Below are 14,446 nucleotides of genomic sequence, written 5' to 3'. Positions count from 1 at the left end.
GAATAATACATTTCGTTTTAAGTCATTACAAACCATTGTCAGTATGTTTATATTTGTATTTAAACAAACCTGTAATTCACAAAAAGTTTATATATTTTATTCTATAGTCGCCATTTTCGTTCTTTATTAAACAGGCAATGAGATCGTCAAAAGCAGAAGGCTCCTAGAAAAATTCGTGGTCCATCGGAATGACGTTTCTGCAGGGCTTTTAAATCAGCTGATTTTATAATGTCAAAATAAGAGATGAATGAGCTGTCAACAGGCGACTAATGTCAACTGTTATTTTATGATATTTTCATCGGATGCTGGTGTTATGAATTATATTGCTACGTGATGTTTGGGAAGATACATTTCTGCTAGCTAAGTTAGTGACATCTCCGGCCTGCTTTGTTGCAATACCATACACAGCTAACGTCATGCTAGCATAGCTAGCTAGTTTGTTAAAGAACGTTAGCTAGCTAGATTGCGAAAAAAACGTTTGTTATCCACACATGTTTTATTTGTGCATCAATGCCTTTAATCTCAGATAATTTGAATTCGATAACATGCCGCTTGTGGTTACTGTAACTATCTCAATGTGTTAACTTGTTTAGCTAGCTAAGTTAGCTAGCTTTGTGATGATAAGGCAAAGCATGATGCTGTGTTGTTTTTGTTTACCTGTGGTTAGCTTCATAGCCGTGTGATATTGCTATGCTTATATAACTTTTCAGCAATGGTAAAAACGATTACAGTTTGTTATTTACAAGTTGTTGACCGAATCATACGTGTAGCTAGCTAGCTGTGGTGGACATGCCAGGAAGAAATGGAAAGCTAGCCAGAATAAGTATTTGGTCACTAATGGTGGTTGATGTCCTGCTCGCTCTCGTCTTTTAGGTGTGGACTGCTCCCTGCTCTTTCCCCTCACAGCTATATAGATCGCCTGCCATCATGGACAAGATTCTAGAGGCGCTGGTCAGCTCCTCTCACTCAGTCCCAGTGAAGAAGGCCATCGTGAAGAAGGTAGTTGAAGCCGCAGAGAAAGAGGTCACGGCAGAGCAATGCCAGGCCCTGTACACCCTCACCACTCGCCTCATCTTCTTGGGCGAAGACGCCTTCCAGAAACAGGTGGGCTTCCAGGTGCTGGAGGCCTATGCCCGCTACCACCGTGCTGATTTTGAGCTCTTCTTCAGCAAAGACTTTGTCCTGGGCCTGTTACAGCAGGGCTACGGCCCCCTGGACCGCAAGGACCCGGCCGTGGTTGACTACATCCATGGCTGCCTGCGGCTGCTGATCAGCTGCCCCTCGGTGCTGGATATCTTCTCCATCATCCAGACAGAAATCCTAAGGATGGTGTGCGAACGGCCTGAGCCAGCCCTGTGCGCCTGTCTCGCCACCATGCTCTCAGACTTCGTACAATGCATCCCCCGGGAGAAGGCGGCCATTTTGTTCTGCCAGCAGTTGGTGAGGACCATTGGGTACTTCCACTGTCCGGCCAGCCAGGAGCAGGAGCTGAGGGAGTATGTGGACCAGGTGACCAAGGTCAGCACGTTGCTGCAGAACATCTGGAAGGCGGAGCCGGTCACACTGCTGCCATCTCTGCAGGAGGTGTTCGCTATAATCTCCTCCACTGGTGAGACTGAGGGAGAGAGCACCACACACAGTCACAGATGAACACACACGCACAGATTGCACTGTATGTGTCTATGCATCAATGCCCCATACAAGTTGGGGCGGCAGGTAGCCTAGTGGTTAGAGCGTTGGGCCAGTAACCGAAAGGTTGCTACATCAAATCCCCGAACTGACAAGGTAAAAATCTGTCGTTCTGCCCCTGAACAAGGCACTGTTCCCCAGTAGGCCATCATTGTACATAAGAATTTGCTCTTAATTGACTTGCCTAGTTAAATAAAGTTTTATAAATAATTTGAACAAAATGAGCAGTTTCAAATACAATATAAATTTTTACTGTACAGAAGTAAAGTACACTATAGTATTTTCTAATGCAGTCACTAATTTGACCTCCACCTTCGCCCACCTATGGAAAAACTAGGAATGTCAGGCTTGTTAGCACATGCTTGAGACTTGGAACAGTAACTTCTTTTTCATTTTAATGATCCAGGGTGGTGGAGAGTTCATGCACCGCTCAATATCAGACTTGAATTGGGTCACTTGGTTAGGGTAGAGGTTGTAAACAAGACATTTAAATACAATTGGGACATATTTCATAAGCTGTGACCCAACAAAAAAACCATCAGTCAATTATACTTTTGTGTTCTGCACAGACCCCTCCTTCGACCCCTCCATTGCCCTAGCCAGCCTGGTCCAGCACATACCTCTCCAGATGATCACAGTTCTCATCAAGAGCCTTACCACCGACCAGAACGTCAAAGACACCAGCATGACTCAAGCACTCTGCAGGTCACTGGGTGCCTTTACTGTGTTTTTTCATTAGCTAAAGTGAATAAATGAATCCGTTGTATTTGCGGTGTGTATACTAGATGGGATGTAGTGATTTTATAGAGCTTTTCTGCCCTTACTTACCGTTCTCTCTCTCTCTTTCCTTCCTCAGGATGATTGACTGGTTGTCCTGGCCTCTAGCCCACCATGTGGAGATGTGGGTCATTGCCCTGCTGAAGGGGCTGGCTGCGGTGCAGAAGTTCACCATCCTCATAGATGTCACCCTGCTTAAGATTGAACTGGTGGGTAGTGTACTGACCACTATTACCTCAGCAGGGAGTGTCAATGCACCAATGAGCTAAGATGGTAGTTACACATGGTAATAGCAAAGACAGTACTCTATATGCAGATGGGCAGAAACTGCTTCTCCAATAATAACCCCCGATCACACTGTAGGTGACGTCATGGCGACGTTGGCTAGCTAAGCCTATGCGCAGAAACCCGTCATCGGGTCGAACGGTCATCTAGCGCCTTACTGTGCAGGCCGTCAAATCAAAGGCACTCCTTCGATATAAAGTACTATTTGACAAAAATGAAAACGTGTCAGTTTGTCACTTTCACAAGGTTGGAGTAATAACATGTTCAACTACTGAAGACATTGGCTGGAATCTAGGCTGTGACTTTAGATTTGGAGACAAGTCACAACTAAGGACCAATTTTTCACTTCTCTCACTGACGTGTCAAACCCCGGCCTGATCTGTTTCGCAAGCGTTCCCGGAAGTCTTGCGACGTTGCGCCTCTGGGTTTAGAAACTCTGTGGTGATAGCGTCTGTAACTACAGAGTAACTTCAGTTAGAACTGATGAATAGATGATCACATGAACGAAAATGTGTTCCTGTAGTTTGGTCATTATGGTGTCTAGCTATATCACTTCTGAATTGTGTTTCTGTGTCAGTGTGTGTACAATACATATGCTGTATGTTTTATCTTTGTGTGTAGGTGTTCAACCGTCTGTGGTACCCCATCGTGCGACAGGGGGCCCTAGTGGTTCTTTCCCATATGCTGCTGAGTTTCCAACACTCTCCCGAGGCCTTCCACTTGGTAAGAAACACACAATACAACTCGTTCCATTGCGCTCCGCATGTCTTTCCCTCCCTCATTCCCCCCATTTAAGCTGAAATGCCTTCAGGCTCCATTAAACTCCATTTCCCAGAAGCACTCTCCTCTCAGCAGAGCTCTTCCACTAATGAGGTGTAAAGTGTTTAAAGCACCATGATGGTCCTTTATTTGACTGGTGGTGGTTTCATCTGCCATGATTGTCAATTCATTTTAATAGGTTGATTACATTTAAGTCAGTGTGACACCCCCCCAATGACAAAAGGGAGGCTTAATGTAGCATGTGAAGGTTGATGTATTTACCAGTCACTACATCAGTGTGTTTAGTGCTATTCTACTGCTATATGCAGTAGAGGTCGACCGATTATGATTTTTCAACGCCGATACCGATTTATTGGAGGACCAAAACAAGCCGATACCGATTAATCGGACGATTTAAATAAAATATATACTTTTATTTATTTATTTGTAAAAATGACAAATTACAACAATACTGAATGAACACTTATTTTAACTTAATACACTGCTCAAAAAAATAAAGGGAACACTTAAACAACACAATGTAACTCCAAGTCAATCACACTTCTGTGAAATCAAACTGTCCACTTAGGAAGCAACACTGATTGACAAATTTCACATGCTGTTGTGCAAATGGAATAGACAACAGGTGGAAATTATAGGCAATTAGCAAGAGGGTGGTTCTGCAGGTGGGGACCACAGACCACTTCTCAGTTCCTATGCTTCCTGGCTGATGTTTTGGTCACTTTTGAATGCTGGCGGTGCTTTCACTCTAGTGGTAGCATGAGACGGAGTCTACAACCCACACAAGTGGCTCAGGTAGTGCAGCTCATCCAGGATGGCACATCAATGCGAGCTGTGGCAAGAAGGTTTGCTGTGTCTGTCAGCGTAGTGTCCAGAGCATGGAGGCGCTACCAGGAGACAGGCCAGGAGACGTGGAGGAGGCCGTAGGAGGGCAACAACCCAGCAGCAGGACCGCTACCTCCGCCTTTGTGCAAGGAGGAGCAGGAGAAGCACTGCCAGAACCCTGCAAAATGACCTCCAGCAGGCCACAAATGTGCATGTGTCTGCTCAAACGGTCAGAAACAGACTCCATGAGGGTGGTATGAGGGCCCGACGTCCACAGGTGGGGGTTGTGCTTACAGCCCAACACCGTGCAGGACGTTTGGCATTTGCCAGAGAACACCAAGATTGGCAAATTCGCCACTGGCGCCCTGTGCTCTTCACAGATGAAAGCAGGTTCACACTGAGCACGTGACAGATGTGACAGAGTCTGGAGACGCCGTGGATGACGTTCTGCTGCCTGCAACATCCTCCAGCATGACCGGTTTGGCGGTGGGTCAGTCATGGTGTGGTGTGGCATTTCTTTGGGGGGCCGCACAGCCCTCCATGTGCTCGCCAGAGTTAGCCTGACTGCCATTAGGTACCGAGATGAGATCCTCAGACCCCTTGTGAGACCATATGCTGGTGCGGTTGGCCCTGGGTTCCTCCTAATGCAAGACAATGCTAGACCTCATGTGGCTGGAGTGTGTCAGCAGTTCCTGCAAGAGGAAGGCATTGATGCTATGGACTGGCCTGCCCGTTCCCCAGACCTGAATCCAATTGAGCACATCTGGGACATCATGTCTCGCACCATCCACCAACGCCACGTTGCACCACAGACTGTCCAGGAGTTGGCGGATGCTTTAGTCCAGGTCTGGGAGGAGATCCCTCAGGAGACCATCCGCCAACTCATCAGGAGCATGCCCAGGCATTGTAGGGAGGTCATACAGGCACATGGAGGCCACACACACTACTGAGCCTCATTTTGAGTTGTTTTAAGGACATTACATCAAAGTTGGATCAGCCTGTAGTGTGGTTTTCCACTTTAATTTTGAGTGTGACTCCAAATCCAGACCTCCATGGGTTGATAAATTGGATTTCCATTGATTATTTTTGTGTGATTTTGTTGTCAGCACATTCAACTATGTAAAGAAAAAAGTATTTAATAAGATTATTTCTTTCATTCAGATCTAGGATGTGTTGTTTAAGTGTTCCCTTTATTTTTTGAGCAGTATATAATACATCTATAAAATCAATTTAGCCTCAAATAAATAATGAAACATGTTCAATTTGGTTTAAATAATGCAAAAATAAAGTGTTGGAGAAGAAAGTAAAAGTGCAATATGTGCCATGTACGAAAGCTAACGTTTAAGTTCCTTGCTCAGAACATGAGAACATATGAAAGCTGGTGGTTCCTTTTAACATGAGTCTTCAATATTCCCAGGTAAGAAGTTTTAGGTTGTACTCGAACCAGGAACACATCGACAACAGCCACCCTTGAAGCAGCGTTACCCATGCAGAGCAAGGGGAACAACTACTCCAAGTCTCAGAGCGAGTGACGTTTGAAGCGCTATTAGGGCGCACCCTGCTAACCAGCTAGCCATTTCACATCGGTTACACCAGCCTAATCTTGGGAGTTGATAGGCTTGAAGTCATAAACAGCGCAATGCTTAAAGCATTGTGAAGAGCTGCTGGCAAACCGCACGAAAGTGCTGTTTGAATGAATGCTTACGAGCCTGGTGCTGCATACCACCGCTCAGTCAGACTGCTCTATCAAATATCAAATCATAGACTTAATTATAACATAATAACACACAGAAATACGAGCCTTGGGTCATTAATATGGTCGAGTCCGGAAACTATCATCTCGAAAACAAAACGTTTATTCTTTCAGTGAAATACAGAACCGTTCCGTATTTTATCTAACGGGTGGCATCCATTTTACATTTACATTTTACATTTTAGTCATTTAGCAGACGCTCTTATCCAGAGCGACTTACAGTAGTGAATGCATACATTTCATTAAAAAAAAAAAAATTCGGTACTGGTCCCCCGTGGGAATCAAACCCACAACCCTGGCGTTGCAAACACCATGCTCTACCAACTGAGCCACATTTCAGATGTGAAGGTAAGCAACTCATCTCAGCAATGTAAACAATGTAGCCTACATATAGCATCCCTAAGTCTAAATATTCCTGTTACATTGCACAACCTTCAATGTTATTTCATAATTACGTATAATTCTGGCAAATTAGTTCGCAACGAGCCAGGCGGCCCAAACTGTTGCATATACTCTGCGTGCAATGAACGCAAGAGACGTGACACAATTTCACCTGGTTAATATTGCCTGCTAACCTGGATTTCTTTTAGCTAAATATGCAGGTTTAAAAATGTATACTTCTGTGTATTGATTTTAAGAAAGGCATTGATATTTATGGTTAGGTACAGTCGTGCAACGATTGTGCTTTTTTCGCAAATGCGCTTTTGTTAAATCATCCCCCGTTTGGCGAAGTTGGCTGTCTTTGTTAGGAAGAAATGGTCTTCACACAGTTTGCAACGAGCCATGCGGCCCAAACTGCTGCATATACCCTGACTCTGTTGCAAGAGAAGTGACACATTTTCCCTAGTTAATAGAAATTCATGTTAGTAGGCAATATTACCTAAATATGCAGGTTTAAAAATATATTCTTGTGTATTGATTTTAAGAAAAGCATTGATGTTTATGGTTAGGTACACGTTGGAGCAACGACAGTCCTTTTTCGCGAATGTGCACCGCATCGATTATATGCAACGCAGGACAGGCTAGATAAACTAGTAATATCATCAACCATGTGTAGTTAACTAGTGATTATGATTGATTGATTTTTGTTTATAAGATAAGTTTAATGCTAGCTAGCAACTTACCTTGGCTTCTTACTGCATTCGCGTAACAGGCAGGCTCCTCGTGGAGTGCAATGTAAAGCAGGTGGTTAGAGCGTTGGACTAGTTAACCGTAAGGTTGCAAGATTGAATCCCCGAGCTGGCAAGGTAAAAATCTGTCGTTCTGCCCCTGAACAAGGCAGTTAACCCATCGTTCTTAGGCCGTCATTGAAAATAAGAATGTGTTTTTAACTGACTTGCCTAGTTAAATAAAGGTGTAAAAAAAAAATATATATATATATATATATATCTGCCAAATCAGTGTCCAAAAATACCGATTTCCGATTGTTATGAAAACGTGAAATCGGCCCTAATTAACCGGCCATTCCGATTAATCAGTCTACCTTTAATATGCAGTGCCTAGTTTCCTCCATTGCACCTTTCCATCTTGTAACAGATGTGATGTGCATGTGACCAAGAACATGTCTACTAGCACTGACTTAGCTGTAGAGGATAAATTGACGTGCCACGACTGTGATACGTTGGTTGTCTTACCTAGCTATCTTAGGATGAATGCGCTTAACTGTCCGTCTGCTGAACGACTTTAATGTAAATGTTTGTCTACAATACGTTCAATGTGTGTTCCCCAGGTCGTGCCACACATAGTGGACCTGGTTCAGAGTCTAAAGAGGGACGGCCTGCCCACCAGTAAGGCTTTCCTGCTGCACTTCACAGAGCTCGTCCACTGTATGATGTACCAGTACTCTGGCTTCCCTGACCTCTACGACGACATCCTGGAGGCCATCAAGGTAAGACACCTTGACAACGAGTGATCACACGAGTGGTGCCCTTTTTTAAATTAATGTATCAAACATTTACTGTCCTTGTATTATGATCCACCTGACATGGGGGGGGGGGGGGGGTAGGTTTAAGTTATTTATGTGACCAACTGAGTGTTTGTGTTGTCGTGAATAATGTCGTCGTTATTGTAGGATAGACCTTTAAAATTCGGACAGTGTACAATACTGTGCAGCTCATGTATAGTAAACGTGGTGTATGGAGTGTCTGAAAGCTGTCTCCCTCCCCTCTAGGAGCTACCTGGGCCCGGTGAGGAGAAGATCAAGCTGGTTCTGAACCAAAGTGCCTGGACGTCCCAGTCCAACTCGTTTGCCTCAGGCCTGCTGAGGCTGCCGGGCAAGTCTGAGACGGGCAAGACTGGCCTCGTCAACCTGGGAAACACCTGCTACATGAACAGTATCATACAGACACTCTTCTCAGCCACAGAGTGAGTAGTGGATTTAGTACACACACAACTACACCTTGCATTTATATTGAATTGACCACGTGGTTAACAAAGCTGTCTATATACATTCTCACTTGAATCCCCTCACGATAGAACAATATAATGCTGTAATATTTATGTAGGAAGTTCTTATGAAATGCTCTGCACGAACCCTTCTATGGTCCTGTCCCAGTTTCAGGAGGCGTGTCTTATCGTTACATCTGAATGATGCCACTGCCAACACACTGATGAAGAAACTGCAGCTCCTCTTCACCTTCCTCTCACACACCCAGGTTTGTCTCCCGCTGCTGTCAGTGGCCATCGGGTTTTTCAATGGAAATGACTATGGCTCCATCCCTGACGTTTCACTTGGTGTGTGTATTCAGTGAGTGGTCATTCAGTTTGTGTGTGTGTGTCTCTCCTGCAGAGGGCAGCGTACGCCCCCAGAGTCTTCTTTGAGGCGTCTCGGCCCCCCTGGTTCAATGCAGGTTCCCAGCAGGACTGTTCTGAGTACCTCCGCTTCCTCCTGGACAGGTAGGTACACCATCTAGTAGACTGCTGGAGCACCCTACAACTCCTTCTTCCTGGACAGGTAGTACACCATCTAGTAGACTGCTGGAGCACCCTACAACTCCTTCCTCCTGGACAGGTAGTACACCATCTAGTAGACTGCTGGAGCACCCTACAACTCCTTCCTCCTGGACAGGTAGTACACCATCTAGTAGACTGCTGGAGCACCCTACAACGCCTTCCTCCTGGACAGGTAGTACACCATCTAGTAGACTGCTGGAGCACCCTACAGCTCCTTCCTCCTGGACAGGTAGTACACCATCTAGTAGACTGCTGGAGCACCCTACAACTCCTTCCTCCTGGACAGGTAGTACACCATCTAGTAGACTGCTGGAGCACCCTACAACTCCTAAAACCTGTATGACTCCAGGTATAGATGGAAAGAATGTATGTATAAATCTAGTGTTTTGAGAGAAGGATTTTAAGAAGTTAAAGAATTAATGTTCACTCGAATGGGTGTTATTGAAAAGGACAGCTCCATTTATTATGCTGTTACATTCATTTGCATGTTGTATTTTTGGTTGAACTTTCTCTTGTCTCGTGTTCTGTTGCCAAGGTTACACGAAGAGGAGAAAACCATCCAGGTTCTCATGTCAGCCAAGCCAAATGTCGTCTCCCCTGGCAATGGACCGAGCGACGACACCGGGGGTGAAACCTCTGCGGAGGATGCCGGAGTGTCACCCGTGGCCCCTGTGGAGGGGAAGTCCGAGGGGAATGACGAGAGGACGCTGATTGAGAGGATGTTTGGAGGCAGGCTGAGCACGGGTATCCGCTGTATGACATGCAACAGCGTCTCGGAGAAAGAAGAACCTTTCACTGACCTATCCCTGGCCTTCTGTCCCTCCACCACCTCCAGCCCTCTTCAGACTGAGGGCCCCTCAGAGGAACCCCGGGGCCCCTGCCAGGGGGCTGTCAACGGAGGCAGTGAGGCTCCCGAAATAGGCCCTTCTTCCAAACCCGTCACGGCCTCCACCACCGGCGTCCATTTTGTTCCAGGGTCCAGCGAGCCACCGCTGTCTGTTCCTGACCTGGTGGACTACTTCCTGGCGCCAGAGATCCTGGACAAGGAGAACGCCTACTTCTGCCAGAAGTGTGGCTCGCTGCAGCGGGCGGAGCGGGGGATGAGGGTGGTGGCGGCGCCCGAGTACCTCATCCTCACGCTGCTGAGGTTCTCCTACGACGCCAAGTGCCACGTGCGCCGCAAAATCCTGGACAACGTCACCATCCCGCCGCTCATGAGACTGCCCGTGTACGCCCCTCCACCCAAACACTCTTCGTCCTCTTCCTCGCCACCATCCTCTCCACTCCAAGTGGACTCACCCGAGAGCAGCGAAAACCTGGCCAAGAAACTGAAGCCGTCGCAGAGAGAGGAGGAGGAGACTGGGCTAGAGGATGACAACGGGATGGCAGGAGGAGGAAGTGATGTAGGGGTGTGGCCGGCGGCCCAGTTTGTTTCCTATGTCCTCAGCTCTGTAGTGATGCATTCTGGGATGTCGTCGGAGAGCGGCCATTATTACTCCTACGGCCGCAACCTCAACGGGGCTGACGGAGCCCAACACCACCTAGCCAATCCCCTCGCCCTGGGGGAGGAGTCTGGGAACGGACAGACTGAGCCCATTGCACTCACTTGCTCCGGGGCGACTCATCCCAAACAGGAAGTCGAGGAGGTGTGCGGAGGCCAGCCGGCCGGGGATTGGCTGCTGTTCAACGACAGCAGGGTGACGTTCACTTCGTTGGGGTCGGTTCAGAACGTCACCAACCGTTTCCCCAAGGACACGGCCTACGTGCTGATCTACCGGAAACAGGACGTTACCGGGGGGCAGAACAGTACCGGGGGAGTGACGGCCAACGGCATGAGACTGGGCTCTGAACCTCCGCTGCAGAAAGAACTGATGGATGCCGTCACCAAGGACAACAAGCTCTTTTTACAGGTGAGAGAAGGGGGTGTGAGGAGTTACAGTATAGTGAATGAGGCGTTTTCTGTTTGCTCGTGTTTGTCCAAGTGCTCTGCTCACTTTCATTTACAGTATGTTCATTTTTGGTTTGAAACCTTAAAAAGGAAATTGTCTCTTTTAGTTATCAGTGCATTTTTTTGGTTTCATTGAATTAACTCTTAAATTGGTGACGTGTAAGCAGCCTCTTCCCTTTGCTTTAAAAGTAGGACAAGCCTCACCTTTGACCCCCACCCTCTTAACCACTAGGGGGCAACAGCCCATATTATAATAATCTACTTTCATCTCTCTCCATTACCAGTTTTAGATAACAGGGTAGCAGAAGGGTGAAAAGCCGACTCACTCAAACCAATTATCTCCATATAAAAAGCCCTCCAGTCCCACCGTGTCGGCGCCTGTCATTTCTGTCACTAAATACAGGCCACGGAGGGGTGACGCAGCCATTAGCATAACCGTTTAGTGTAATCCTGACCTAAATGATGCATCAGGCTATGCTAATGTATTGGCCCAGGGAAGTGGAATGTGTTCACTTATGATCACGCTAGCCTCCAATAACCTTCCTCTAATTGCTTGATTAGCATGGGACGCTGAGGTGCATGCGTTTTTACATTTTTGTCATTTAGCAGACGCTCTTCTCCTGAGCAACTTACAATTAATGCGTTCATCTTAAGATAGCTAGGTGAGACAACATATCATAATCGTATCAGTACATTTTCCCTCAACAAAGTAGTTATCAGCAGGGGTGCAACTTTCACTGGGGATGGGGGGACATGCCCCACACACACACATTCTGAAATTGCATTTTTGTCCCCCCCAGTTTTATCATTGGAATGTGATACAAGGCAACGGTGTGCTTTAGGACCTCTGAGCGGTCGGTAGGCTGTTTGGCGTGTTTATCTGACTGGATACATTTTTTAAAATAAATTATGTCCCCCCACTTTTAAATCCAAAGTTGCGCCCCTGGTTATCAGCAAAGTCAGTGATGTTGGGGAAAATACGTTTTTTTTTTTTTTTGTGGGGGTGGCATCGGTATGGCAGACACGTTTGCATATTCTTCAGGGTATTTCTGGTAATGTCACGTCACGCTTTGCTCTTCTCTTTTGGACTTGTTTTTGGAATTTGTCCTTTCAACTTGTGCCCATGTTCAAAATTGAACAGGACCCTGTTTTCCATGTATCCATTGATAGGATTAAAGTAGTTCTGAACAAGCTTTGATCAAAACATGTTGCAAGTATTCAGAAAGCCAACCATACACATGTTACACATTTCCTTTGTGCTTTCAAGATGCAATTAGTCAAGTGAAATTTCATGAGTCGTTAATCTCTCAAAAAATAAGACTTTAACCACTAGAGGACAGCAGAGCTGCATTTTTTTGCTCAGACAGAATTCCCAAACTCCTGGGTCATGCTCATTAGGACAGGCAACATTTTAAACCGTTCTGCAATGGAAAATTAAACTCTAGGTAGTCCCTGCCTGTTTCTGTTTTCCTCCGTTTGGTCCCTAATGAACGACCCTCTGAACAGTGTTTAATGGTCCCGAACTCCTTTGTCCAATAGGAACAGGAGCTGAACGCGCGGACCCGAGCTCTCCAGGCGGCCTCTGCCTCCTGCTCGTTCAGGCCCAATGGACCAGACGACAACGAACCCCCGGGCAGCTGTGGTCCCTCGGGGGGAGGAGGAGGTGGGGGGTTCAACACTGTCAACAGACTGGTCTTCTGATGGAGGAGGGACTGGGAAGAGTTAGTGAGAAACAAGTAAATATAGCACTGAAAGACCACTGGACTCTATATATGAGAGACATGCACAGAGAAGTCTGGTTGGCTACTCATCCAGTGGATGGTGAAGCACATATGAACGTAAAGGGAGAGAGCGCTGAAGATCTTGGAGGGAGCACTTGAATATAACGCATAATGTACAAGCCCACACGGACTTAAATCCAACACTGAACTCAACCTTACAGTGAGGGTCTTACCTCTCATGTCTGGCTCTGTCGTTTTATTGTCATCCATAACTCACAACTTTCTGCCTCGGGACAAGCTAAACCTCATAACCTTTTCTGGTTTGCATGCATTTGTCTTTTTTTTCAAGCAGTGGGTTTGATTTTTGATAAGGAGATTAAATGATGTGTACTTGTCAGATAAGACATTTTCATATGCAATAAAATGTACAGATATGGGTGCGAAAGTATATATTCAATAAACATGGAATGATTAACTAATGCCATGAATACTGTATACAAAAAGTATAAGATGCGATTTAATCTTTTAATACATAATTTGCGTGAGAACAATTGCATGCTGAACGTTTGACAATGTTCTTAAGGTGGGGGTTATGGTTACTAACACTGACTCTTATAATTAAGTTATTCATTCAGGGATACTTTTGTTTTGCAGATTTTGTGCCTTTTGTTAGATACTATTAAACCAGATTTTACAAAAATAATTTGACTGGACAGACAAACCTCAGCCTTGCTGTACAGTGTTTTAAAGTAATGTACAATACATGATTTTCCCCAATATTAAAGATGAATTGCTGAAAGTGTCTTGTTTGTGTCTGCTCTGTCCACCTCGCGCTACCCACAAGAGTCCCTGGTGAGTTTTACACATTCTTCTTCACGTTTCACTTTCTTCCACAAGTGTCATGCTCTTGTATTATTGGTTTCTCTGAACACACTGCAGTAGCTAGCTATCGGCCATATGAATGCTTGGCTGTGTTCAGCTTCATGTGTTGTCAGTTCCCAGTCTGCCCACACACAATCAAGGCCTCCTACCTTTTGTCTTATTCAACATTAAAATATCGTAGGTTGGGGTTGCTACGTGTATTGTTTTTCTTTTCATGGCATTCCTCCACTGTAGTCATACTAAACATTACATGTACTGGCTTATGGTTTTTAGGTTTCCAATTGGCCACTTGATGTTTGAGTGAATGTTAAGACTGGTTTTGAGGCACTGTTAATGATTGAATGTCCAGACATTTGCCTTTGGGTGGGGTTCCCATTTAATGAAGTCTGTTTCTGTGATACAGATGCACGGCATGCTAAGTTACTGTGGCGGTAACATTTCCTCTGCCAGTGTGGATGTGATTTCATCAGAGAACCTAGAGGGGTTGGGTTAAATGCGGAAGACACGTTTCAGTTGAATGCATTCAGTTGTGCAGCTAACTAGGTATCCCCTTTCCCTTCCCTAGATCAAAGACAGAGCAGCGTGGCTTTGAAGCTGTAGCCAAGACCATCTGCTTCAGGTGTGGTGTGTTTATCACTGCTGTGGCGTTTCAAGGTTTCTCATGCACAATCCAGGCATTCGGTCAATTACCAGTGCTCTTCTATGCCCATAGGTGAATATGTTTGAGTAAGACTGAAGGAGAGTCCAGGAAGAAGGAAATAAATCCGTCCTCCTTGACAATCTCGTATAATACCATGGGTCGTGTTCATTAGGCACCAAACGGAGGAAAACGTT

At 45.7% G+C, this 14,446-nt stretch overlaps 1 protein-coding gene across 1 annotated transcript; it reads left to right on the top strand.

Annotated features, from left to right (window-relative positions):
* Nucleotides 1-135: 135 nt before the first annotated feature.
* Nucleotides 136-13,529, top strand: usp38 (ubiquitin specific peptidase 38). The gene is made up of 11 exons (XM_029749692.1): nucleotides 136-364; nucleotides 874-1,609; nucleotides 2,259-2,394; nucleotides 2,546-2,675; nucleotides 3,373-3,474; nucleotides 7,839-7,997; nucleotides 8,280-8,473; nucleotides 8,664-8,763; nucleotides 8,898-9,004; nucleotides 9,597-10,971; nucleotides 12,549-13,529. Exons 2-11 carry the CDS (start codon nucleotides 928-930, stop codon nucleotides 12,708-12,710), a joined length of 3,147 nt encoding a protein of 1,048 aa, XP_029605552.1. The 5' UTR covers nucleotides 136-364; nucleotides 874-927; the 3' UTR covers nucleotides 12,711-13,529.
* Nucleotides 13,530-14,446: the final 917 nt, after the last annotated feature.

This window comes from Salmo trutta, chromosome 4 (genome assembly GCF_901001165.1).
Source record: "Salmo trutta chromosome 4, fSalTru1.1, whole genome shotgun sequence".
NCBI classification, from domain to species: Eukaryota; Metazoa; Chordata; class Actinopteri; order Salmoniformes; family Salmonidae; genus Salmo; species Salmo trutta.
This window is presented reverse-complemented; position numbering and strand designations above follow the sequence as displayed.

Coding starts and splice junctions, on each gene's coding strand:
- usp38 (XM_029749692.1), top strand. CDS start 928: ATGGACAAGATTCTAGAGGCGCTGGTCAGCTCCTCTCACTCAGTCCCA. Junction 7,998..8,279: donor ACATCCTGGAGGCCATCAAG/GTAAGACACCTT, acceptor CCTCCCCTCTAG/GAGCTACCTGGGCCCGGTGA. Junction 8,764..8,897: donor CCTTCCTCTCACACACCCAG/GTTTGTCTCCCG, acceptor TCTCTCCTGCAG/AGGGCAGCGTACGCCCCCAG.